At 36.5% G+C, this 26,504-nt stretch overlaps 1 protein-coding gene and 2 pseudogenes across 1 annotated transcript; all 3 read left to right on the top strand.

Moving 5' to 3' along the window:
• The first annotated feature begins 5,809 nt into the window (after positions 1 to 5,809).
• On the top strand, positions 5,810 to 8,327 carry LOC147791228 (putative disease resistance protein RGA3; annotated as a pseudogene).
• A 6,588-nt stretch (positions 8,328 to 14,915) lies between these two features.
• LOC111802097 (agamous-like MADS-box protein AGL80 pseudogene) lies at positions 14,916 to 15,530 on the top strand (annotated as a pseudogene).
• Positions 15,531 to 24,538: 9,008 nt separating this feature from the next.
• On the top strand, positions 24,539 to 26,304 carry LOC111801964 (rho GDP-dissociation inhibitor 1). Its single transcript, XM_023686214.2, has 5 exons — positions 24,539 to 25,158; positions 25,234 to 25,300; positions 25,436 to 25,654; positions 25,737 to 25,861; positions 25,958 to 26,304. The coding sequence occupies exons 1-5, from the start codon at positions 24,946 to 24,948 to the stop codon at positions 26,042 to 26,044; spliced, it is 711 nt and encodes a 236-aa protein (XP_023541982.2). The 5' UTR covers positions 24,539 to 24,945; the 3' UTR covers positions 26,045 to 26,304.
• Positions 26,305 to 26,504: the final 200 nt, after the last annotated feature.

Genomic DNA, 26,504 nt, shown 5'->3' with positions numbered 1-26,504 from the left:
AGAAAGTTTGATGGTGATCATATGGATTAGAGTATTGAAAGGAAGAAGATGATAAGAAGATTCGGAAGCCATAGAGAAGAAAGGATCAAGGTTGTTAAACCGAAAGGGCTCTGATACCATGTGAATGTTTGATTAATCCACCACACCTAAATGGTGGTGAGAGTTCTCTTATTTATAATCATTTACAGAATACAGAAATATCGTAAATTACAAATAATATGAAAATAGCGATAAAAGGAAAGAATAATAAATTAATACAATATATTTGCCTTTAATAAAAGGGCAAATATGGTAACCCATAATGTAAGGCAAATATGTAGATATTTGCCTTATAATGAACGGTCAACTATCTTTAACAACCCACATGACGGTTGTCTTCTATTCATTACCTAAATGACCTCTAAATAACATGAAATTTTGTAATCTGCCTTGTTTCATGATGATCAAGGATTATGTAAAGTTTCAAAATAGTTACAACACGTTGAGAGGCTAAATCAAGACTTATAGATAAAATGACTAAAATGCCTTTAGGTTACCTTTAGATATTTCAAAATCCACATGCCCTTAATTAACTTAAGACTTTAATAAAGGTTTATGCATGAGGAACATAAAGATCTATATATTGGAGTTTAAGTTACTTAGATTAAATTTAGAACTAAAATGAAATTAGGGGAAAAGTTAAGGCTTAAAAGGAAATAATCCTTGTGACTCTAATCAAGATGGATCTTATGATGAGTTCTTAATTTATGAGATTGCTGTTGGCCATAAAAAAATATTTTATGACTTAAGCCTCAATAATTAAGAACTTAAGAATGACTTAAGCCTCAATAATTAAGAACTTAAGAATACATGAAACAAATGGAATATTCTAAAGACAAGAACCAAGGAAAAGACCAACACAAGGCGTATAAGAATTAAGAAAAGAAGAATGTTTGGTACCACTCAAGAATAAAGGACCAAGGTCCTCATGTCCTATGGTACAATGTGTTCATGACTCATACTACATCACTTGAAACGTAACAAATTTTGGATGTAGGTTTGCAGACTGCCGTGCTTGGAAGGTAAGAAGTATTGGATGCAGATTTCAGACTAAAACACTTACAATGTATGAAACCTTGGGTGTAGGTATTCAGACTACGACGCTCAAAACATATGAAACCTTCAGCATAGGTATTTAGACTACATCCGTAGTACCATCCGTAGTACGATCCTCTTCAATTCACACGTTATATGGTGTATTGGATGATACACCATCCTCCTCAATTGCATCATGCAATTCTTCTATATTGGGCCTCTTGTGGCAGATGGCGCCACTTGAGGGTCGTTGTTTTGCTTGTCTCGACGTAAGGGTCAAACCTACTCTCTTCATAATAAGATTTTGAAGAAGCAACTGCAATTCTTGTTGGACAAGGGTTTCATCTATCCTGGGTATCCTCTTTGAGAGCTCCAGTGTTGTTTGTCAATGTGAGATCCCACAATAGTTGGAGAGAGGAACAAAGAATTCTTTGTAAGGGTGTGGAAACGTTCCCCCTAACTGACATGTTTTAAAATCGTAAGATTGAGGATGATACATAACAGGTTAAAGTAGACAATATCTACTAACGGTAGGTTTAGGATGTTATAGTCAAGGAGAACGATGGATCAATGTGTTTGTGCATCGACTTCATGGAATTAAACAAGAGATCGGTGAAGAATAAGTACCCTCTTCCCTGTATAGAAGATATGTTTGACCAACTCAAGGAGGTGACAATGTTTTCCAAAATAGATCTCTGATCACGCTACCACTAGATTAAGATAGAGAAGAAGATATGTCCAAGACAACATTTAGAATGAGGTATGACCACTATGAGTTTTTGGTTATGTCGTTCGGACTCACTAATGCCTCAGCGTATACATGGAGTCAATGAATCTAATATTCAAGGAGTGATTCAACACATCTGTCATCGTGTTCGTAGACAACATCCTAGTGTATTGGAAAATGGATTAAGAACACAAGTTACATCTCTAGAAAGTCCTAGTGATCATGTGGGAAAATAAGTTGTATACCAAGTTCTCCAAGTGAGAATTTTGACTATGGTACCGTCATTCTTCGGGCACATGGTGTCAAAGGATGGGGTTTCAATGAACCCAACAAAGGTGGAAGTTGTCACCAAGTGGGTTCGCCGGACTGCAATTACTAAGGTACACAATTTCTTGGGACTGGCAGGGTACATCAGAGAATCGTACGAGATTTTGCCAAGATAGCCTCATCGCTCACACACTTGACTAGGAAGGGTGTTTCGTTTATATGAAATGAAGCATGTAAGACTAGCTTCCAAGATCTGAAATAGAGGTCAGTGTCAGCCCTAGTGCTCACAGATCCAGAGAGCTCAGGAGGTTATGTGATTTATAGTGACAACACTAAGAAAGGACTAGGATGTGTAGTGATGCAAACAAGAAGGTGATCGCTTGTGCTTCCCTTCAGTTGAAGAACTACAAGCAGAACTACCCCTCCCATGACTTGGAGTTAGCTATGGTAGTGCTTGTACCTAAAATTTGGTGGCGAGCAGACTATGGTAGTGCTTGTATCTAAAATTTGGTGGCGAGCAGAACTACCGCTCCCATGACTTGGAGTTAGCTATGGTAGTGCTTGTACTTAAAATCTGGTGGCTACTTGTATGGAGTTAGCTATGGTAGTGCTTGTACTTAAAATCTGGTGGCTACTTGTATGGAGTTAGCTATGGTACTGCTTGTACTTAAAATCTGGTGGCTACTTGTATGGAGTTAGCTATGGTACTGCTTGTACTTAAAATCTGGTGGCTACTTGATTGATTACAAGTCTATCGCATTAGCCACTCAAGCATATCAACGTTTGTTAAACAGAACTATGTTTAATTTGATCAATTATGTAAAAGTCAAATGGTCAATTTGACTTATTCTTTGTGGAGATTAAAGGGGATCGGGAATAAATCCCGTCCACAAACGTCTTTTGTCGGGAGACTATAAATACCCACAATATGTTATGTAAAATTGAGATTCGTGGATGAATGTAATTCAGATCTCAAATTGAGACGTTTCCCTTAAAAATCCGAGCATCATATTTGCCATTTCTAAGTTTCAAGCAATTCTTGTAGTAGAATTGCACCCGAGCCATTCAATCAAGCCTTGATCAAGTTAGATTGTGGAGTGACTCAATTTAGAACAAGGTTTCCAAATCTTGCTTCTAGATCTTCGATCGTAAGAGGTAATCTAATTCTAGCCTTATCTCTTGGTTGATCCAAATTTCGTATAAGGAGGTGTTAATTACTTTGATTCAAGGGTTCTTGCTTCAACATAAGCTTGGATCGTTGGGCTGAAGATTAGGGTTGCCTTATCAGTTTGGTATCAGAGCCTAGGTTTACATCTTTGTGGCCGACTCTAGAATTGATTTTATCTTTAATTTCCGCTATTGTTTATCGTCTCTTTAAATCAGTCATTTATTTTCTTACTGTCATTTCCAACGTTCTTCATTATCTTTCTACTTTGTTCTTAGTGTCCTGTTAAAGATCATATTTAGATCTTGAAAGAAAAAAAAAAAATCCGTATCATATTGTTCTTAATAAATTCTTAACATTAGACCATTTGCACGTTTATTTGAAGATCAAATAAATTTCAATTTTCATTTTTCCCTAAAGCATATAAATCTATAATTGTTGTGTTTGATCTTCACGACCATTCTCTTTGGAATTCATTTTTTGTCAGTGTGCAATTATATCCAAAAATATCTTTGTCCCTTATTTATTTGTTCATTTCTTGTTTTATTTTGTTGTTACTACGTAATTACTTGTCTTGATTGTCTTCAATAGCTCGCTACTATATGAATTGCTTTATCCATATTACCTACCTTGATCAGAAATTAGTCACTTTCCAAGAATTGCTTTATCCTATTCCCTTATGAATTGCTTTATCCTATATATTGAATGAAGTATTCAAAGAGAAGAGAAGAATGCGATGACACTGATTTGGCTGTGTTGGAAGGGCTTCAACCACACAAAAACCTTCAAGCATTGATGATTCATAACTTTTATCGTTTACTTATGCCCAACCGTATTTTTGTTGAAAACTTGGTTAAGCTATATCTATACAGAGGCAAAAGATGTGAAATTTTACCAATGCTTGGACATGTGTCCAAACTTGAGGTTCTTGCAATTTGTTGGTTAAGTGGTGTAAAAAGTATTTGGAGACAAATTTATAGAACTTTATTCCTTAAATTGAAAATATTTGAAATTTTGCACCTGAAAAGTTTAGACATATGGGAAGAAGTTGCCATTGTCTCGAGTGGCACTACTTTTCCTGATCTTGAAAATTTAGTGATTCATTATTGTCTCAAACTAACGAATATTCCAAACATTTTTTCAAACTCATAGGTTGGAAGCTAACCCTGTTAATGCAATGTTATTTTCAAGCTTTCAAAGTCTTCCAAAGCTTCGAAATCTAAGCATTTTTAATTATACAAGTTTGATAAGGCTACCAAATTGATTAGAATCATGTAGCTCACTTGAAGATTTGTGTATAGGCGACTTTGGTGATGATATCTCCCCTCCAAATTTGCAAAATATCCAAAGCTTGTCTTCATTCAGAATTGAAAACTTTCCATTAATACCCTGAAGTTCTTGAGTTGCATGAGACAGAAACTAATAGTTTAACACAACTTCTTCAGCAACTTGAGCTTCTCAATGCTTTAAGATAGGTTGAATATTGAGAATTTTAATGGAGTTGAATCTTTACTAGAATGGTTGGGAAGTTACATTTTTAGAGACATTGAAGTACTTACCCTCAAAAGAAGCAAAGTCAAATCTAACTAGATTGAATCGTTTGATGGTGTATGAATGTTTCTAGCTTAAAATTGATAAAAGTGGTGTTGAACGGGAAAAAGTTTCTCATGTGCCCAATATCTGTGTATGTTAAAATAACTATTTTATGTTTGTTTCTTTTGTTTGTACTTTTTTGTTTTAATGTTTTGATTACCCTAAGTAAGATTGTAATAATTATATTCCATTGTACTTTATCAATTGTATTAATTACCAAGGCTGTAGACATAAGAAAGACGAAGAAAACACAGAGAACAAACCATAATAATAATAATAATAATAATAATAAAATATTTAATTTTATTCCTAAGAATGTGAAATTTAAAAATAGAAAGCATTTCTCCATAATAGTTTATTTTCAATATTGAATAAATTGTAAATTGATTTTGAAATAAAAACATTTCTCATGGGAGAGTGCTAATGGTTCGTTTATTCTTCCATTTAGGTTTGTTTGTTGTTTGGAGATCCTGACCGTCTCGATGATAAATCGATAAGTCTTTGACATTTTTCTTTTTTTTTTTTTTTCTTACAAATGATCGCTGATTGTTGGTCAAGGTGAGGAGCATTTAGGAGCTACGGGTTGCAAGCATTTAGGAGCTACGGGTCGCAGAAGAGGGTCATCTCTGGCCATCAATCTTGTATATTGGAGTTTTTGGTTCATTTAGATTTATATCTCATTCTCTAATAAACATGGAATAGTTGAATTGTCTTTGTTTGATTTTAAATTACATAGAATTTTATGGTATTTTTTTAGTATCAAAATTACATAGAATTTTATGGTATTTTTTTAGTATCAGCCCACATCATTGACTCTGCTTTGAAGTCTCGAACATCACAATTATATTTTTTAAATTATTTTTTAATATGTATGCCTTCCTCACTCTTTTAAGTCTATTCTTTTTTTAGGGGTTGAAACTCATCTATGGCTTGAAAATATTTTTCAAAAAATAAGAAAATAAAAAATCTACCAAGAACACAGTTCCTCACACTCAACATAATAAAAGGGTTTGATGGGGTTTCTGTAAGCTTCATTCTAGTTGCAAACAAATCCTCTGGAATTGCAAACTTTGAGAATCCAACATCAGAAACATGGCGGAATTCCTGTGGACCTTTGCTGTACAACAAGTGTTGAAGAAGACGGTGAAGTTGGCATGGGGATTCAAGGATGAACTCTCAAAGTTTAAGGACTCTTTACTCATGGCGCAAGCCATCCTAAGGGATGTTGATAGAATGAAGACACACCTTGAATCCTTGAAGCTATGGGTGAAGAACCTTGAAGATATCGTCTTCGAAGCCGATATTTTACTTGATGAGCTCGTTTATGAAGACGTTCGACGTAAACTAGAAATCGGGAAAGATCTGAAGGTACCTAATTTCTTTTCATTCTTCAAAAATTCCCTTGCTTTTCGTCTCAAAATGGCAAATCAAATCACAACGGTTACTAAAAAGTTCGATGAGCTAGTTTCTACAAAAAGTCCTCTCGGATGTGTTACTATAACATCCAATGAAGCTGAAATTGATCTTAACCAAACTCGAGAGACAGACTCATTTACTGATGAAATTGGAGTTATTGGGAGGGGAACAGAAATATCAAATATGGTGGATAAGCTACTTGCCCTTAGGAGTCAGGAAACTCTTGTTGTTTTACCCATTGTTGGTACGGGTGGATTAGGAAAAACAACTTTGGTGAAGGAGGTTTTCCATCATGATATGATAAGGAAGAATTTTGATACATTTATATGGGTATGTGTGTCTCATCCTTTTAAATTCAACAAAATTTTAAGAGCAATCATGGGAACCTTGAATGCTAATGTCGGTGGCTTAGATGAAAGAGAAGTCATTCTTCGGGAGCTAAAAAATCTGTTGAGTGACAAAAAGTATTTTCTTGTACTTGATGATGTTTGGAACGAGGAACCCGTTCTATGGAATGAGTTGAGGGCTTGTTTGCTAAAAATCAATCAAATTGTTGGAAGTACTATAATTGTGACTACTCGAAGTGATAAAGTTGCAGATGGAGACAAATTACAAACATCATTTGAGGCGGTTACCAGATGATCAATGTTGGTCTTTATTTGAAAAATGTGCATTTGAAAGTGATTTACCAATAATTCCTTATATCATTCGAGGACAGCTTGTTAAAAAATTTGGTGGCATACCATTGGTTGTGAAAGTGTTGAGAGGAATGGTGAAATCGTGCAAGAACGATGAGGTATTGCAATCGACTTTGAAAAATCTAGGAAGAATTGAATTACCAAAGGATGATCTTATTTTATCCACAATCAAATTAAGCGTGGACCGTCTACCATCTTCCTCATTGAAATAATGTTTTGCCTACTGTTCCAATTTTCCACCCGACTATTGCCTTCTACAAGAAAACACTTGTTCAGATGTGGAAGGGTTTATTCAACTACCCAATGGAAGCAATGTAATGATGGAGGATATTGAAGAGAGGTATTTCGATATTTTGTTGTCCCGCTCCTTGTTTCAAGATGTTGTCAAGGACGAAAGAGGAAAAATTAAATATTGTACGATGCATGATCATATATATGAGGTTGCATGTGCTATTTCCAATGATCAAAATTTGAGAGGGGGCCTTGTAACAGATGGAAATTCTCACGATGATGACGTTCTTTCGATCCGTCGAAGAAGAAGAACAGTTTATTGTTGTGAAAATTTACCATTTGCTAATCAGGATAAGATCATCAACTTCATCTACTTGCGCGTTTTAATTATTGATTATGAATTCATAGATGAATTTCCAAATACAATCGTTAAATTGAAGCATTTGAGATATCTTGACATTTCAGGGACATAATTAAGATCCCAGAATCTATTGTTTTGTTTTACAATTTGCAAACTTTGAAGCTTGGATGGGATGTAATATAAAGTTGAGAAAGTTGGTCAACTTTAAGGCATTTAGAATTTGATTTGTATGATATAAATCCTAAGCAAATGCCTAAACATTTAAGTCGAATGACTCAACTTCAAACGCTTTCTGGTTTTATAGTTGGGTGTGATGACGGATGTAAGATTGAGGAGCATGGACCTTTAAAAGGCCTTAAAGGTAAGTTAAACCTTTTATATCTCGAGCGAGTCAAAAGTAAACATGAGGCCATGGGTGCAAATTTAGTAGAGAAGGAAAATATTTCTGAACTATATTTTGAATGGAGCTCTCGTGAGAAAAGAGAAGATTGTGGTGAGAATGATTTGAATGTGTTGGAAGGGCTTCAACCACACAAAAACCTTCAAGCATTGAGGATTCATGACTTTTTAGGTTTACGTGTGCCCAATGGTATTTTTGTTGAAAACTTGGTTGAGATACATTTATCCAGATGCAAAAGATGTGAAACTTTACCAATGCTTAGACAGTTGTCTAAACTTGAGGTTCTTGAAAATGTCAGATTTTACCTATTGGGTAGGATAAAAATGTCATCAAATCCTACAAATAGGTTGCTTGTTAAATCTGTTTATACTCGTCAGATTTTACCTTTTTCTTAAGTGATGGCTTATTATTGGTCAAGGTGGGAGAGGAATTGGGAGCTACACGAGCATAGAAGAGGGTCATCTTAGACCATCGATCATTTTAAGTTTTTTGTTCTTTTAGATTTGTATCTCATTCCCTTTGTTCCCATTTTGTAATAAATTTGAACATTTAGTTTGTTATAAATTTTTAATTGTTTGTTGTTTGATTTTAAATTGTATAGAGTTTTTTAGCGTTAGCCCACATCACTTACCCTGTTTCCCCACATCACTTACCCTGTTTCCCCACATCACTTACCCTGTTTCCCCACATCACTTACCCTGTTTCGAAGCCTCCAATCAGGTAGTAAAAATTGTGTTTCTTTTTTAATTATTTTTAATTTATATGATTTATTATTTATTCATTAAATTTTTTGAAGTTTTCATTTGATACGTATCTATTGCTTGAAAATATTCTTTAAAATCACCTAGTGAGTGGTGAAATTAATATTTTGTTTGAGCTAGGATCAAAAATTGTTTGGGAATCAATTAGCATACCTCATCAAATTCAACAAAATTAGGTTAGAAAGATGTTCGTGATTCAACTAACAAGCCACTTAAAATTCAACAAACAAAATTGAGTGTCACAACTCAAATTTAGAGACTTCAAAGTTCCGATCTAGACTAAAAAGACAAAAACAAGAATTAAATAAAAAAAAAAAATTAAATTATAAGACATTAATGTTCGAATTTATTACAAACTAAAAGTTTAAAGATTTATTGACATTTTTATAGATTCAAGATGCAGATAAAAGCTGAAACCATGTTAGACGATATTATTTTTTAACTCTACTTAAGAACGAACAAGACTTAGGGCGACAAATGGGCTTGTTTTGGCAATTGGGAGATAAGAATGAGGATTTCAAGAACACCCAACCACATCTTTAATGTAAAGATGTAACCGGAAGTGTTGAAGAAGATGGTGAAGCATATGACTTGAGAAGAAGTTTGGAACGGATATAAACCATCAGTTTTACATTTCATAATTTTTTGAATGTATTTCATAATTTTTTGAATGTATTGTGTATGTTCATGTCCTAGACAACAAAAGAACAAAACTTAAAGATAAAAGTTTGAAGTGTGTATTACTTAGAGTTAGTGAGAAGTCAAAGGCATACTGACTTTATGATCCAGTCTCACAGAACCTAATTGCTAGTAGAGATGTGATGTTTGAGGAAGAAAATGGCTGGAATTGGCATAAAATCCATCAAGAAAAAGTTACAATTGATCTAGAATTGACTAATCATACCTGCAATGAAGTTGAAAGCTTAGAGGATGAAGTATACGATGATGATTCATGTGAGTCAGCACAAGACATCCATCTATTGATGCTGAAAGAAGAATTAGGAGGCCACCAGGATGGATGGATGATTATGAGAGTGGTGAAGGTTTTTTTGAGGACGAACATATTGTTGGGTTTTATGTCCTAAAACTCATGTTTGTAAAAAAAAAAAAAAAAAAAAAAAAAAAAACATATTCTATTTTCAATAAAGTTATTATTGTTGTTTATTCAGTAAAGATTGTTATTGAATAAAGTAAACTTTACGATCATTAATCTAAATCCAATAAACTTAGAACACTCTAGCTATAGTATGATTACTTGAACTATATGTAGAGACATAAGAGTGGATCAAGTTCAAGTATATAGTCAAAATGATCTATAGTATAAGGATAAGACTGAGTACCTTATTCTTGGGACACTATGGATGCGGCCCACTTTTGTATATGATATAAACAATGTGATCACTAAATTGTACATGTGGAGACATGTGAGTGGGGGCGTCCTATGCAATGAGTATTCCATAAGATCGGACCATGAAGAAAACCACTCTCACTTTATAATGTCGTTTACTGTTGAGACTGATTTTCTTTTCATTCGATAACCTAGGTAACTCGGTTTTAATCATGAGCTAACCATGAACTCCTATTTATTCGGAATTATCCTTAGATTTGCACGGGTGAGAGTGGCTCTAGTTCGCCGACTCAATAGGCCTCCCATTTCAGGGGTAAGACTGAGTGAATGGCTGGGGACGTGGGGTGCAAGACGGAATTCACTCCTACCCACTTTTAAGGATAGAAGAGAGGTAGTTCCCTTAAGCACTGACTCCAGGTCTTGAACAAGGGGCCCCACCCTCTCATTAGCCTGAGAGGGATTCGGTTTACTGGTTGGACCACAAACCAATTGTTCATTAGAGGATCAGTGAGACATAAGAACAAGAAGTAACTTTAGGGGTAAAACGGTAAATTGACCCAGCTCTAGTTACGAACAACCTGTGAAGGATCGACTTACTAATCATGGTTATATCAAATGGACAGAAATATATCTATAGTGAGGGGAGTGCAACTACTAAGCTATAGTGGAGTGTCCTAGTAGTTAACGAATGTTGGTTAACAAGGTTAATGAGTTTAACCGGTTAATCTTGGATCGTTGGAGCCCATGATCTATAGGTCCATTAGGTTCCTCTACTAGCTCATATCGGACTAAATGATGTTAAAAGATTTTGTTTGTAATACTATTGTTTAGAAGTTGTGATTTGATTTGATTAGTTACTTGGCGGTTACTATATTAGTTTTTTTTTTTTTTTCGTTGCTTTGTAAAACTGTTTGAGTTAGAATGTAACTTTGATTGTATATTAAATTTAGTTTTCTCCTTTTTTTTTCCTTTTTTTTTTACATGTGGATGGGCAATTTAAAAAGATTGAGGGCGAGGATTGGGTCATGTGCGAGGTACACAATGTGATTTCCAGCGACGGTGAACCACCCCTTTTTTTCATCCACTACACTAAGTTCCTCTTATGAACAATTTACGAAATTTCAATGTTAGCCTTGACCTAATCCTACACTCAATATTAACTCAGGTGGCCTCGAATTTTTGGCAATACCGTTTTCTTAGCTATTGAGCCTATTAAGCTTTCTTAATCCTCCACAAATATCATGAATGTTTACTAGGTTCTTAGGAGTGTCTATGCGATCTAGTCCTCATCTCGCATTTCCAAGATTCTCGAAGTTAGCTCTTCAAGGCTAATCCAATCTCTAGGTTCCCTTAGGTCTAGCTCTTCAAGGCTAATCCAATCTCTAGGTGCACTTAGGTCTAGACCTCTAATCACCGGTCACGATCCTAGGGTGCTCAATCTATTGGAAAAGTGATGAATTAGGTCAATGTGTAAATCACTCTAGCTCTAGCCCCTATTTTTAGCTTAGTTCCCTCATGCATGCTTTTTGATGGAGATATTACTGTTGAAAACATAATCTAAACATTCCTACATACTCAAGAGAGAGATAACATCCATCAACAACTTGGAGTATAGATCACAACTTTTCATCTTCATCCTCCTTTATAACACACTCCTTCTTACCACATAGACAAACATTAAAATGCCTTACCACATAGACAAACATTAAAATAGGCATGCAACTTAAATCCTCATCTCATGCATATCCTAACCACCTAAGTAAGATATGATTGCATGCTAGTACTTCCTAGCAATTCCTACAAGTACTACTTGAGGAAAGTACTACTTAAGGAAAGTGCAAATAGTTACTTACATGGGTGATACATGCCTTCCAACTTTGCTTGTTAGAAGCTCCAAATTTCGAGAATTTTCTCAAAAAAATCTTAATTCAGGTCATATTAAGGTTAGTATCAAAATCAAGATGAAACACGCCTTCCCGCGTTGCTTGTTACAAGCTCCAAATTTCCAGAATTTTCTCAAAAAAAATCTTCATTCAAGTCATAATAAGGTTAGTATCAAAATCAAGATGAAACATTGGCAAACGGGAGGCAAATCAAGCAAAAGCTCACCCTCAAGTGCCTATAAGCATGACTAGTGAGGTATTACGTGCAGATTTCATGCACGTAGCAAGGTGTACTCGTGGGTCACAGCATTCGACTCGAGTCGGCTAGTGTGGGTCGGATGGGCAGACGGGACGCGCTGAGTCAAAGCGATCCATAGGTCCTCCTCTACCGATGTGACATGTGGTTTCTCCTTTGTCGAATGTGCGTCCCTCTCATCTGTCGGCCATGTCATCCTCTAGGCTAGCTGTAACGATTCGAGTTTCTGAAACTAAAATAAATAATTAAATGGTCTCAAAATCTTCCTAAAAATCATGAAATTTTGGACTAGACATTTATTGCCTAATAGAAACATTTCTATTTGTTTGAGTTTCCTTACTCTAAAACCCTATAATGCCTTTTGAAAAATGTCTAGAAATTATTTTTATATTCCTATGCCCAACCTTTTACATCTCACTGCTTTCTCTCCAAACTTTTCTCTCGGAACATTGGGGTTGCTATTTCGAAAAGAAAAAAAAAAAGATTTGAGTGAAAGTAAGATATAGACGTCGAGATCGCCGTGCTTATGCTTGGCGGGCACGTCAGCTCGACTCCGTCAATTCCCGCAGGCTCGGCTTGGTGGCTTAGTTGGTCGGCTCGGCTAATCGGCCCGGTATCGCTATAATATATCGATTTCTAGGTTTTAGGTTCTTCTGGAACCGTTCCGCCCTTGTTTTTACAATCTGAGGTTAGTATGGTTCCTAACCGTCAAAGACAGATTGTGGGGAGTTTATTTTTATGAATAGCATGAGATTTAGCTAAGGTATGTTACGAAAGGTTCCTAAATTTTTATGTGGTTATTATAGGATGTAATTAACTATTGGAATTAGCTTGTTCTGAGTGATTTCGGCCAAGGCCATCGAGGTAAGTGACCTTACTATTGGAGTAGCTTACTACGTGTTGTATGATGGTGCGTTCCTTGTGGCCCCTGCATGCACCATATTTTATGTGATATGACTATATGATGTATGGATTATGTGACTGTTTACGCTATAAAAAGTGTTGACTGTTTACGCTATGAAAAGTCAGGGATGATGTTGACTGTTGACTGTTTATGCTGTGAAAAGATTGTTGATCTGCTAGTATTATATGTCATGAAAATGTTGATTGATGTCATGGATACACGTAGTATTATCGAGTCATGTCATGAGATACTTATGGAACTGGAATGTATTTTCACTTTATGTAACATGCTATGTAATGTAAGTTATGTGATACACCATGTAATGTAAGAAACTTATATATGATGTTAGCAATACTTATGTAGTGTCATGTTAAGTATGTTAAGGGACCTCATACATATATGTATGTCACTTGCATTGGGATACTTCCCCTTTATGTTACGAAAGAATGAAATACGATATTTATGTTCGTTATGATATCATACGGGTTATTTTCTGTTCTGTGGTGTTCGGTTGCGTGTACTACGTCGTGCCCGACCAAGCCAGGCCCAGGGGGTACATATACGAGCTCGCCTGGTGGGTCCATGTGTGCGCACATGAACCATGTATGAAGGAGTACCACACATCCAACCCTACTCGGAATAGAAAAGTGCGCAAGGCCATGTAAAGTTTACGAAAAGTTAGGTCTCGCTCATATGTTGCATGTGTTTGCATTTCTAACCCCAATAGTGGGGTGACTTATTGAGTATTTCATAAAATACTCAAGCCACGTGCTACCTACATTTTTCAGGTAAAGGCAAGGCAAGGTGCTACCTACGGTTGACGGTTGAGCTGAGGACACCATGGAAGTGGACGAGGGGCATTTTTAGTAGTTTACGTTTAATTAAGTGCTTTTAAGTTAAAGCAATGAACCTTGTTTTATTTAGAGGGTTCTGAATTTAGTAAATGAAGGTTTTATTTTCAGACATAGGTTTGTTTGGGATTTTTGGACCTTTATGAAAGACTGTGTTGTGTTTTCCAAAGTTATTTATGATGAGCTTCCGTACAATGAATTATGTATGCATGAGTTACGTCACTAATTAGGTTTAGAAAATTAGGAGCGTTTACACTAGCCACACAACTCCACTTTTCAACTGACACATGTCCCTTCTTCTTAGCCTACCATTCAATTTCATCCCAATTTCTCAATGTTTTCTATTTTCTTTAGATTTTTATATCTTTTTCTACTTAACTAAAATCAACTTAGTTTCTTCACCAAATTTGTGGAGTGTTAATCGAGTTGTGTAACAAAAATTATTTTCATCTTATCTTGTTAATTACATAGAGAAATAATTTAGTCTCGAAAACTAACTTTTTACCGTTTGTTGAGGTTCGCGAGAATTTGGACTTTCAATCTAATTTTAATATAGCTTTCTTAATCTTTCGAAGAAGTTATTAGAATATAGAGAAAAGTGAAATATTTAAGATATTTTAAAAATAGAATTAAGTTTTTTTTTTTTTTTGGGTATTTATTTGCGTCAAATTATTATACTTTAGATGAGTCATAATGTAAAAATAAATTAAAGTCCAAAAATTGTATGTCATGTGTCATTGCCAAAATTTTATTATCCATAATTATTATGGGAAATTAAAAAAAAAATAATAAGAATAAGAACAATAATAAATAAAACAAGTAAGGTTGTGAAATGCAGACCAATAAATTATTTTAATAAGCTTACTATAAAATAGTCCCTGACCGAGATATCATTTTTGTGTATATCCTAAAATAATTAATTATAATATAATATAATATAAAGTTCCATTCTCTTAAACTGATCTCTAAGGGGTACAACAATGACGAGAAAGAAGGTGAAACTGACATTCATCACAAACGACGCAGCCAGAAAAGGCACTTTCAAGAAGAGGAAAAAGGGTTTCTTAAAGAAGCTCACTGAGCTGACCACCCTCTGTGGGATCGACGCCTGCGCCATTATCTTCAGCCCCTTCAATTCCTACCCTGATCTATGGCCATCCCTTGTGGGCGTCCACAGTGTTATCTCTCACTTCAAGGCCCTGCCCGAGATGGAGCAGTGCAAGAGGATGGTGAACCAAGACACCTTCCTCCGCCACCGCATTGCCAAGGCTGCCGCCCAGCTCAACAAGTTGCAGAGGGACAATCGCGAGAAGGAGATCGCCCATCTCATGTTTCAGAGCCTTCTCGCCGGTGGGGCTCCACGCCCTACTTTGAATGTCATTGATTTGAATGATCTTGGGTGGCTGGTTGATCAGAAGATGGCGGATATTTCCAAAAGGATTGAGCTTCTTAGCTCCGCGGTGGCTGTGGAACACAACCAACCGCCGTGTGTGGCGACGGTGGAGCCGTCGTGGTTTATAGAGATGGTGAATCAAGAATATGATGATCAAATGCATTTTTCCCTTCAAACTAATGTGTTCCCAAAACTTCCATAATAATCTTCCGTTGGATGTAAATTTAAAATCACTTGATTGTTCAAAGCTGAAGTTAAACACATTTTTGCATTTCCTTCAATAAACTTGTAATCGAGTTTGTTTATTTACATCAATGGTTTGTAGGGTTTAAACTTTGTGATATAAAGTTGTGTTTCTCACTCAAGCGTGTCTAAAATCATTGACCACTTTAACGGGAGGATGTTCTCCTGGTACACTTAATTTTGGTATCACATTCACCACTTTAAATGACCTACACTTATATGGATTGTAATGGATAATCTTCGTTTAATTTTTTAATACTAATTTTATTTTATTTACAATTTAATATTAATTGTTATAGCAAATATTCAACATTATTTGTTTCACATGAATATTATTAGTCTTCGTCCACTCGTAGAAGGTAGAATAAATGGAATTAGTCGACTCCTTCCTCAAGTTATTCGACATAAACGGAGCCCTGTCAATATCTTCCAAAATTATCTATTGGCATTTACAGTAAGAAAGGGAAGAAGAAACCAATGGGTTGGGAGAAAAATGAATTGAAGAACAAAGTTGGGAAGAAACTATAAGCTACTTCAAGCAGCAAAGTGCAACCTACAAGTCGATGTGTTTCATCAAACTTATCATCTCAACCAAGGAGGCATAGAGGAAGGCCACCCGGGCGAAACTTATCATCTCAACCAAGGAGGCATAGAGGAAGGCCACCCGGGCGTAAGAAAAATATAAGTGCTTAAAATTTTTCAGTTCAAAGAATCACTCCCCTCAAATTGTACTTTCTACTTTATTTATTTATTTCGGTATATTTCTATAAAGAATATTTGGCACTTTCCACTGCCTGAGAAGTAATGATCTGATAGCAGGCAAGTTAACAAATTTTGTTTCACGTTTGCAACTACAAACCTTATTCGAGATGGTTTAGGTAAGTTCTCATCTCTGAAAAGTAGAATTTGTTTGTCATCTATGCCACTTTTTGTTCGATTTTAGTGACCCAACAAAGCACCTTAAAGAGAAGGAGATTGAGCGAACTTTGTTGAAGATTTTTGTATTAAAGGTACGAGTATATGTCATGTTTTAATGTTGTGGGACCACATGCATTTTGTATGACAAGTGCATCAAGATATTTCCTTGATGTGTTTGATACTTACGTATATCTTATGATATCTATGTTTGCAATGATATTATATAGACTCTTTCCCATCGTGGTTTATTTGTGTGGAGGGTCCATGTGTGTGGGGAAGTACTACACATCCAATCTTTCTCAGACTCGAACTTAAGGCCCAAGGTCATGCATGATGTTTTTTTATGAAAGGATAGGTCACCATAATTGCTTTTGGATGTATTTTTCGACCTCAACCGTGGGACTATTGAGATTTCTTAAAATACTCAAGTCACTTGTTACTCTTATTTTAGGATAAAAGTAAGGTACCTTTGTATTGATCATCGTTGTAAAGGCCATAAAATCGAAGCTAAGGTAATTGATTTATGTTTAAACTATAGTCCTTATGTTAGATTAGAGAGTTTCCGTTACTTTATGCACAGTTCCACGCGCGGCTATCCATGCATGCATATTTTGGTCGGTCACGCCTCAGACTTTGGTTGGAAACTCACATGAACCCAATTTTTTTATTAAAAAAAATTTAAAAATCATACAATTAATTGTGGAAAAAGATATTCATACTCAAAATCATGACGTTTCTGAAACATTGCCTTTTTGAGGCACCAATAGAGCTCGATCTTCAAAGTTAAATATGCTTTCTTTGAAGCAATCCAATATTTGATGACCTTTTAGGAATTAAGGCTCCATGTTAGTTTATGGAGATGGTCTTCACTCTTAAAAGTCAAAAGTAATATGACCATGTCCTAGGGAATGCAAGAAAATGTCGAGCAATTAGGTACCCAATCCAGATTCCAAATCTTGATTTGAACACTAGGCATGGGGCGTTACAAATGGTATTAGAGTGGTACCTCTCCCAATAAGATGTGGTTCAGGGACGAATCAAAACAGAACCCAGTGGGCATGTGACACTTGAATAAAGGAGGGTACATGAATGAACTGAGATCACATTCGAACGAGAGAGATCCACAAGATGAGATGATAAAAAATGCTTAAAAGAATTGATAGCAGTTGCTTATACCAGTAAAATGCACCTTCCTTCCTTTTTTAGTGATCCTACCTATGTGATCCTACCTATTAAAGAAACATGGATAAGCCACCACCGAAGTAAAATAAGACTAGTAGGGTGATTTCTGTATGTCCTCAAATGATGGGCTTCTTTATCATGGGCAAGTATGTGCGCCAAATTCAGGCTCCTAGCATATCTGGTGTTGATTAAGTTGATATCAATTTCAGCCTCCTTAGAACGCATCTGAGCAGCAGCAACTTGTTTTTTGACCCATAATTTCTCTAATTGTTGCACCGAGGAGGAGTGCTTGGAATCCAAATGCTTCATGTCCAACCCATGTTTACTTAGAAACGCATCAAACCACTTCTCATACAACTTGAAACAACAACTTTCTTCTTCTTCTTCTTCTTCTTCTTCTTCTTCTTCTTCTTCTTCTTCTTCTTCTTCATTTGATTCGTAGGAATCAGCAAGCACTAGGTCTTCCATGTTCTCTAATTCCTCCATTGGAATATGAGTCTGCGAGGAACATCGTGAAATGCTCCATTTATATGCTTCACCTTTCCACTATTCCGCCCCAAGGGCCTCTGGGATTTCTCAGTTATGGGAATCAAATTTTAAAAACAAAAAAATTCACCATTCAAAATCTTCCCATGATAACACACCCAACACAATTGGAAACATTTTAACTTTAACCTATCAAATAATTTTTAAAACATATGAATAAAATTATGACTAAAAAAAATGACAATCCTAGAACTTGAACAACATAAACTTTCAAATACTCCAAATAATGATCACTCACTACCTTTGTCTTAGCTTCCCATAATTTGGCTATAATTCCACAACTTTGAGACCATCACAATCCAAATCCTTTTCATTTTCTAGATATTGGCTTTTTAGACAATTATCATGTAACGCAATTGATTCTTGAGAGATGAACACTTAAACTTCTTGTAACACCCCTAGAACTTGAACAGAATTAGATCTAACAAGAATAAACAGTCTATGTAAGACCCAAATGATCAAAAGGGGAGGAATTAAAGGATTAAGTAAGGATGATGATCTTAAGCAAGTCATTCTTATACCCTAACAAGTAATGTTAAGGACTTTAAGACCTATGGAAAAAAAGGATTAGAAAGTAAAAGTAAATGAAAATGGTAAAAAGGTCATTTTTCTAATTATTAAGGATCTTCCCGGATTTTTAGTTTCTTATCTAGAAGGAATTTCAAGATGGTCAAGAAGGGAAAAATGGAGATGAAGTATGTTTAGAAAAATTATGGATTTTTTAGAAAAAATAATATTAAAATATTCAGAAACTGCCAAATTATCATAATACTCCTGGAAAAATGGATATTACAAAAATGCCCTTCTGATCCGAGAGAGTGACCAACTGAGAAATCTCTCTAAACTCAAATCTCAGCCGTTGGATCTTCCCCAAATTCGGATAAGACAACGGACAGATCATCACATCCAACGGCTGGTATTCAAAGATAAAGTCGGTAAAGCCCGGATCGGAGCGGATTTTCCGACGAATTATCCAGAACGTTCAATCTCCAAATCACGACGAATCTGGAGCTTTCAATGTCGGTTTAAGCTCCTCCTATAAAGTCTGAAGTAGGGGCAACAATATGGAACAAGACTCGAGCAAGGTCGAGCACCCATTTGAGAGTTATGAGCGTTTGGATTGTGGGTCTCCTACTCTCGGGTTTCTTCCAAATTCGAGAGCAATTCTCCACCATTCCTCCTCAAACTTATTCCTATAGTTTCTAAACAAGATTACCCACAATTTCTATGAAGGAATCGAGAGCTGAAACGTCGTAGAACAAGATACCCAAGAGATCGAAAATCCGGCGTTTCGGGTGAGTTGCATACCAAGAACGATTTCTGGAAATTAAGGTTCCACACTCAAAGACGTTCCTCCAACCCAATTCCTATAGCTTGAAGAAAGGATATGGAAGAGGTTCCATGAAGAAATCGGGCCTTGAAAACCCCTAGAATCGACTACCCGATAAGAAATCCCCTGTTTTAGCTCCGGCGAAGGAAATGATTTTGGACGAACTTTGGAGCACAATATCTTAGGCTGTGATCCACGAAAAGGTATGAAATCAATCCCAAGCTCTTCCTTGTAACACCATCGTTAAGTGTAATGAATAAATCGAGGGGAGAAATGAAGATATCGAGGCTGTGGAAGGCCACTTTCAGACGGCGGCGCAAAGGACGCGCGCGTCTTCTTCCTGTCCAGAGGAAGAAGACGATGACGTGGCCGGTTCAGTTGAACCGGCCAAGTCAGCCCAAAATCTGACCTTCCCTCAGTGTTTCTCAATTTTAACCCCCTTCCAGGCCGGTTCTCATGACAAACCTTATAGTTCCAGAAACTAGACACAATAAGGAGTCTATGGAAGGAAATGTGAAGTAATTCGAATACCGGAAGCTTAAGAACGGAGGTCTCGAACATCGACAATGAGGTAAGTAGCCACCTTGGACTTTTATTAAGAAATACTTGTAGGAATCGCTTGGATTTTCATATGATTCTAAACCAAGTATTACAAAAGGATCTATGAAAGAAAAACTCAAAGAACCGTAAGTTAAGGCGCTGAACCAACCAAATTGCTCGAGATTTAAGGAGCATTAAAATAACCCACTAAATGAGCCCTGATGCCTATAAAACTTTAATGATGAGCATATTATAGCATTTTTAGGTTATGTGTGAAATTTAGTGGTCAATGGATAAGGATAAGTAGGTAAACCAAGAAATGGGGCAAAATGACCATAATGCCCTTAAGGATATCTACCTACTGTTCATGACCTAGATGACCTCCAAATACTATGAAACTCTACAGTAGATCTTATTGTATGATGATTGATGAGGTGGTAAAGTTTAAAAGCCACTGGAACTCGTTAAGTAGCAAAACCAAGAATTAGGGGTAAAATGACCATAATGCCCCTAAGGAAGACTACCTACGGGTTAAGCCCTAAATGACCTCTCAACATTATGAAATGTTGTATGAATCATTATCTCATGATGTTGTATAAGGTAATGAAGTTTGGGAGTCATTGGGAAACGTCAGATAGCGAAACCAAGATATGGGAAAAAATGTACATCACGATCCACATGACTTTACCTCCTAGGATGACTAACGAGGTACCCATGAAATAAGAGATTTCCTATAGGTACCCTTGGTTGCTAATAAGATTCTAAGTGCACGAGGTTACGTTGCGCTATTTCTAAGAAGAACCTTTAAGTTTCAAGCTTGACCCAAGACGTTATGCATAAACCTAGGATCCCCAAGAATACAAGGAAACGCCTAGGTTAACGCAGATGGTATGCTTAACAAGTTGCTAGGATCCATGCCCGGAGTAACCATTATCTTCCATCATGAAGTGTACCACGAGATCCCTATTCCTCTTTAGGTGAGATGCCCTGCTATATGTACCACGAGCAGGTTGTCATGATGGACTTATTATTTTCCTCACCTAAATGAGATGCCCTGCAACACAATATACTAGCAGGATGCCACGTTTGTGGTAATGTCACCTATGCACTCATGGGGAGAAAACTAAGGGTTACTTTGAAAGTGTTTTCAGGACTAAAACACGATATATGACATGACAACCTCTAAGGGTTAGTTCCTGAAAACGAAACGAGAAGTCATATCCTAGCTCAAGGTCTAAATATGCTCCAAATCATCAACCATGTCCTATAAGGTCTATTTTATATGACACGAGGATAAACTCAAGATTTCAAGTTGGTTGGAGCAAGTTTGGAACATAAGCCAAGATGGAACTTAAGGAAACACCTAAAGAAAACATATCAAGATTCAAGACCCTTCTAGAACCCTCTAAGGAGCCCATTATGAACTTATGACCTTCTAGAATAACTCATGCTAGTTATTACGGTGGGTTCATATGATCACGAATGTATATAACAACTTACACCTCAAGAAAATAAGGATCTTAGAAACTTATAAGATTAAGAATCAAGAACAAGCTATACAACCACCAAGACAAGAAGAATGCTAGGTACCACTCAAACATAAGGGACCAAAGTCCTCAAGACTCAAAATTCAAGAATGCTAGGTATTACTCTAAGCATGTCTAATTGTAGCCCATAACTCCCACCATTCGTGCTTTCTAAGGAGGCCTTTTTCCTCTTCTAGGTGGGATGCCCTGCACCGTGTTTGCTTTGCAGGATGTCATGTTTGGCCTCATTCCCCTCACCTAGATGAGATGCCCTGCGCTATGTTATGATTTGTAGGATGCCATGTTCATGTATGCACCGATCACGCGACCTATATGGTCTATGTTAGATTATGTGACCTTTATGGTCTATGCCATGTTCATGCATGCATTGATCACGTGATCTTTATGGTCTATGCCATGTTCATGTATGTATCGATCACGTGACCTTTATGGTCTATCATGGGGAGAACCTATGGCCACGATGGAGCAAAAAGAGAGTAAGTTATCCTAGCCATGAATTAAGAACCTCCTAAGACCTCCCACGGTACATCATGTTTATGACTTAGACTACGTTGCTTGGAACATATGAAGCCTTGAGCGTAGGTATTAAGACTGTGTCGCTTGGAACGTATGAAGCCTCGGACACAGGTTGACAAATTTATGTCTAGTACCGTAAATCTTAAGGGGAGTGTCTTGGAAAACGAATTAAGAAACATAACAAGAACTTACAACAAGAACAAGAACAAGAATAAGAACACAAAAAGTGTGGTACCCTAGCATATCAAGGACACGATTAAGAGCCTACAAGTAGGCTGCTTACTGAGTCTTGTACTCTTTCCTTTTTATTCTCCATTTTTTTTAGGAAATAAGGAGCTGGTCGAGGTCGGGAGCGGACTCTGGAGCAGGTGCCATAGACAAACCTCACCCGTCGTCCTTCTACCCTTTTGTGTCGTCCCTTAACTTGTGTTTTAAAATACTTTGTATAAACTTTAATTTGATATAATGTTTGATATGTTTTAAGTTTTGGTTGTTTTATTTTGTTGAAAAATTTACCCATCTTTTTAGAGTCATCGAGTTTGCCCGGTCCTTATACTTTTTGTTGATATACTTATACAATTTGGATGTGTAGTTATTAGCGTTCTTATGTTGCCCTCTAAATTCACATAGCCTCTCAAGAACTATTAGTTCATCGCCTTTGCTCCATTCTAATGAATATCATTTCCCAAGTATCTTATACAACTCCTCACATGTCGGGGCTTCATGACTATTGTAACTCAGTCTTTGGTGATTTGTTCTTCCCATGGAACTAGATATTTGACTAACTTTTATGCGTCCTATATCAATCAAAGAGAATAGCTTTTAGTCCCACATTAGTTAATTAAGAAGAAAATCATGTGTTTATAAGTAAGGAACACTATCTCCATTGGTATGATGCCTTTTGGAGAAGTCCAAAACAGAGTTACGAGAGCTTATACTCAAAGTGGACAATATCATATCATTGTGGAGATTTATGATTTACTAACAATGAAGTGATTAAAAAAAACACTATAATATATATTATCCTACGGAATGAATCAATATGATCTTAAAAAATTTTGAACCTTGATTATCATCATGAATAGGCAAGGAATGTTGTGAATTATTATGTTGGAGGTAATATTTATATGGAAAGTTAAATCATTCGAGTATATAATCATACCATTTGTGGGCATAGCAATAGCAATAGCAATAGTTCGTGTGGGAATCTCCAACAAGGTATCATATCACTATTACAACCCTTGATTGCAGGTATGTTATGAACCACGATTCTCCAAAATGGTATAATATGTCCATTTTGAGCATAAGCTCTCGTGACTTTGCTTTTGGCTTCTTCAAAAAGCCTCGTATCCATGGAGATAATATTTTTTGCATGATTATTCTCTAAATTAGCCAATATGAGACGATCTAACAATCCTCAATAATACCTTCGATTCTTCTTCATGATCGCCATGTTCTTAGTTTCATATCATGTTGATTGTGTGAGAGAGAGAAGAAAATGGTGTTAGAAGAGGATGAAAGAACAAAATTGGGATCATATTCATCGAAACGTGGAAGAGAAGAAGAAGAGGAAGGGTGAAGCAGTCGATAAATGGTATGGGAAAATGTTTAAAATGTACTTTGATTATGTAAAGATGGATATCAGTTAGAAACCTTCTCCGAGCAAACATGTTTTAAAGCTTTGAGGGGAAGCTCGAAGGGAAAATTCCAAAAAAGACAATATCTACTAACGGAAGGATTGAGTCCTTACACATACCACCTAATGTCTTAAAAACCCTGAGAAGAGATTGGAAAGGCATGCTCACCGCTAAACATTAGTATCACCTCAAGAATGCCAACTTGCTTCTCGAAATCTCTCATATAAGATGTGCCCAAAATATGTAATGGGTAATTTTGAGGATAACTTGTGGGAGTGAAAAGAAAGAAACGAGGTACATTACCTTTTAACAGAACTCTTAGTAGGAAACACTTACCCTCTTTATTTATTAAGACCTATAAATAAAAGACATTATCTTTTGACAGAACTTTTGGTAGGAAACACTTACGGAGACCTATAAATAAAAGATTACAAGACACTTTGCAGGACTTAGAATACCGAAATAAGGTACTTTAATAAAATTTTATATATACTTTAATTTGAAGCTTCTATGAATATATATATATATATATATTTATTGCAACTTTCCGATTAAAAAAAAAAAAAAAAAAAAAAAAAAAAAAAAAAAAAAAAAAGTGAGGATCCTGGAATATTGGTGTTGGTGGCGTAAGGAAGGTTGAGGATGTTGGTGTTAGAAGATAAAATTAGGGATCACCACATGACTCTTTCCTTCCTTCTTTCTCCGCATTCAACTTTTTTTTTTTTTTGTAACTGCTTTCGCTAATTCCTTTTTTCTTCTTCTTCTTCTTCTTCTTCATCTTCATCTTCTTCTTCATCTTCATCTTCATGTTCTTCTTCTTCCTCTATCTATCTCCTCCCTCCATTCCTCTGTTTCCCCTCTTTCTGCCTTTTTCTTCTTTCTCTCACACCCATTTCCCTCTTATTTTCCTTTTCATCCTTCTCCCATTTCTCTCGTTTTCCTCTCTCTCTCTCTCTCTCTCTCTCTCTCTCTCTCTCTCTCTCCTCTCTCTCATTCCCCTCTTATTTCACTCTTCAGGGTTTTCTGTCTCTTCTTCACCATACTGGTGGGTGTGACTCTTCCTTCTCTGTACCATTAGGCGTGGTACCATTTCCCCTCTCTTCATGGCCTGTTGATGTCTCTGCCAACCTTCCAATCGCTTCCACTTCAAAACGGACAATGGGGTTCGACGACAACGACAACGACGCCAAACAAGACGATTCTCCCAAACTTTCAGACCCCAAGAAACCTGAGGATGATGCGTCTTCTGGGCTCACTCGTAAAATGAGTGAGGCCTCTATCTGTGCCACTGAAGAGGAGGACGACGAAGAGGGAAGGAAAATCGAGTTGGGTCCTCAGTACACTTTGAAAGAACTCAACGAGAAGGACAAGGTCTCTTTCTCTATCTCTCTATCTCTCTACTTTCTTCCATTTCTTCTCCTTACCCTTTTACTCTCTCACTCTCAGGATGATGAAAGCCTCAGAAGATGGAAGGAACAGCTTCTGGGTGATGTCGATTTTGAAGCTGTTGGAGGTAATCCCACCACCACAACAGAATAGAATGGAATACTCTGTTTTTTTTTTTGTTTTTGTTTTTGTTTTTGTTTTTGTTTTTTGTAATGTTTTGTTTATAAGAACTTTGTGCATTTGAGTTTTGGTTGTGTATTAGAAACTCTTGAGCCGGATGTGAAGATTGTAAGCCTTGCAATTAAGTCAGCAGAGCGGCCTGACATTGTGCTTCCAGTTCCTGAAAGTGGAAACCCCAAAGGCCTCTGGTTTACTTTGAAGGAAGGCAGTCGTTATAGCCTCTTGTTTACATTTCAGGTCAGCAATAACATTGTATCTGGTCTCAAATACACCAATACCGTGTGGAAAACTGGCGTCAAAGGTAAACACAAAAACAAAGCAGAACACTCTCATGTTTCTCTCTCTGCCATTAACGGATTTCTTCTTGTTTTTGAATCTCACAGTTGACAGTACAAAAGAGATGATCGGAACCTTTAGCCCTCAGCCTGAACCTTATCATCATGAGATGCAGGAAGAAACGACTCCATCAGGCATCTTTGCGAGGGGATCCTATTCAGCCAGAAGCAGGGTGAGTTGGTTGATGCAAAGAAAATGCTCTGTTTTACTCTGTTTTGCTCTGTTTTGCACATCATGGGTGCTTGTTTGTTTGTTTGTTTGAGCTCAGTTCGTTGATGATGATAACAAGTGCTATTTGGAGATCAATTACACATTTGATATCAGGAAAGACTGGAAGGAGGAACAGCCTGCTTAATCGTATCCTCGAGTTCCATCATTCGATCATTCGGTGCCCGATTCGCCCCGAACCCGCTGCTGCTCCATCGTTAATTTTGCTTCTGTTCTTATTTATTGTTAATCTTCTCAAAGTTGGTGTTTATTTTTCTTTTGTTTCCTTTACTTTTTTGAGAATGAGGATGAAGGATGTGTTTGAACTAACAATAGAAAAAGAAAAACAGAGATGGGTTCGATCTGTATTGTCAATAAAAAAAGCTCAGCTTTGGTTTTTTCCTTAAATGTTCAACTAAATCATTTTCCCCACTCTCTCATTCTTTTTCAACATTCTTTTTCAACATTCTTTTTCAGCTTTAAAAGTATAATTTATAATTTATATCCACTTAGTTTCACTCAAGCTTCATCTTGGTCATGGATAGATGAAGGGCTTGGGTCCATAAGCAATGACAATTGCCCCCACGAACACTCCAAGCCTGCCTGTC

The sequence above is a fragment of the Cucurbita pepo genome, chromosome 9 (assembly GCF_057944985.1).
Source record: "Cucurbita pepo subsp. pepo isolate OVF chromosome 9, ASM5794498v1, whole genome shotgun sequence".
Classification (NCBI taxonomy): Eukaryota; Viridiplantae; Streptophyta; class Magnoliopsida; order Cucurbitales; family Cucurbitaceae; genus Cucurbita; species Cucurbita pepo.
The sequence above is the reverse complement of the archived record's forward strand: the minus strand, read 5'-3'. Positions and strand labels throughout refer to the sequence as shown.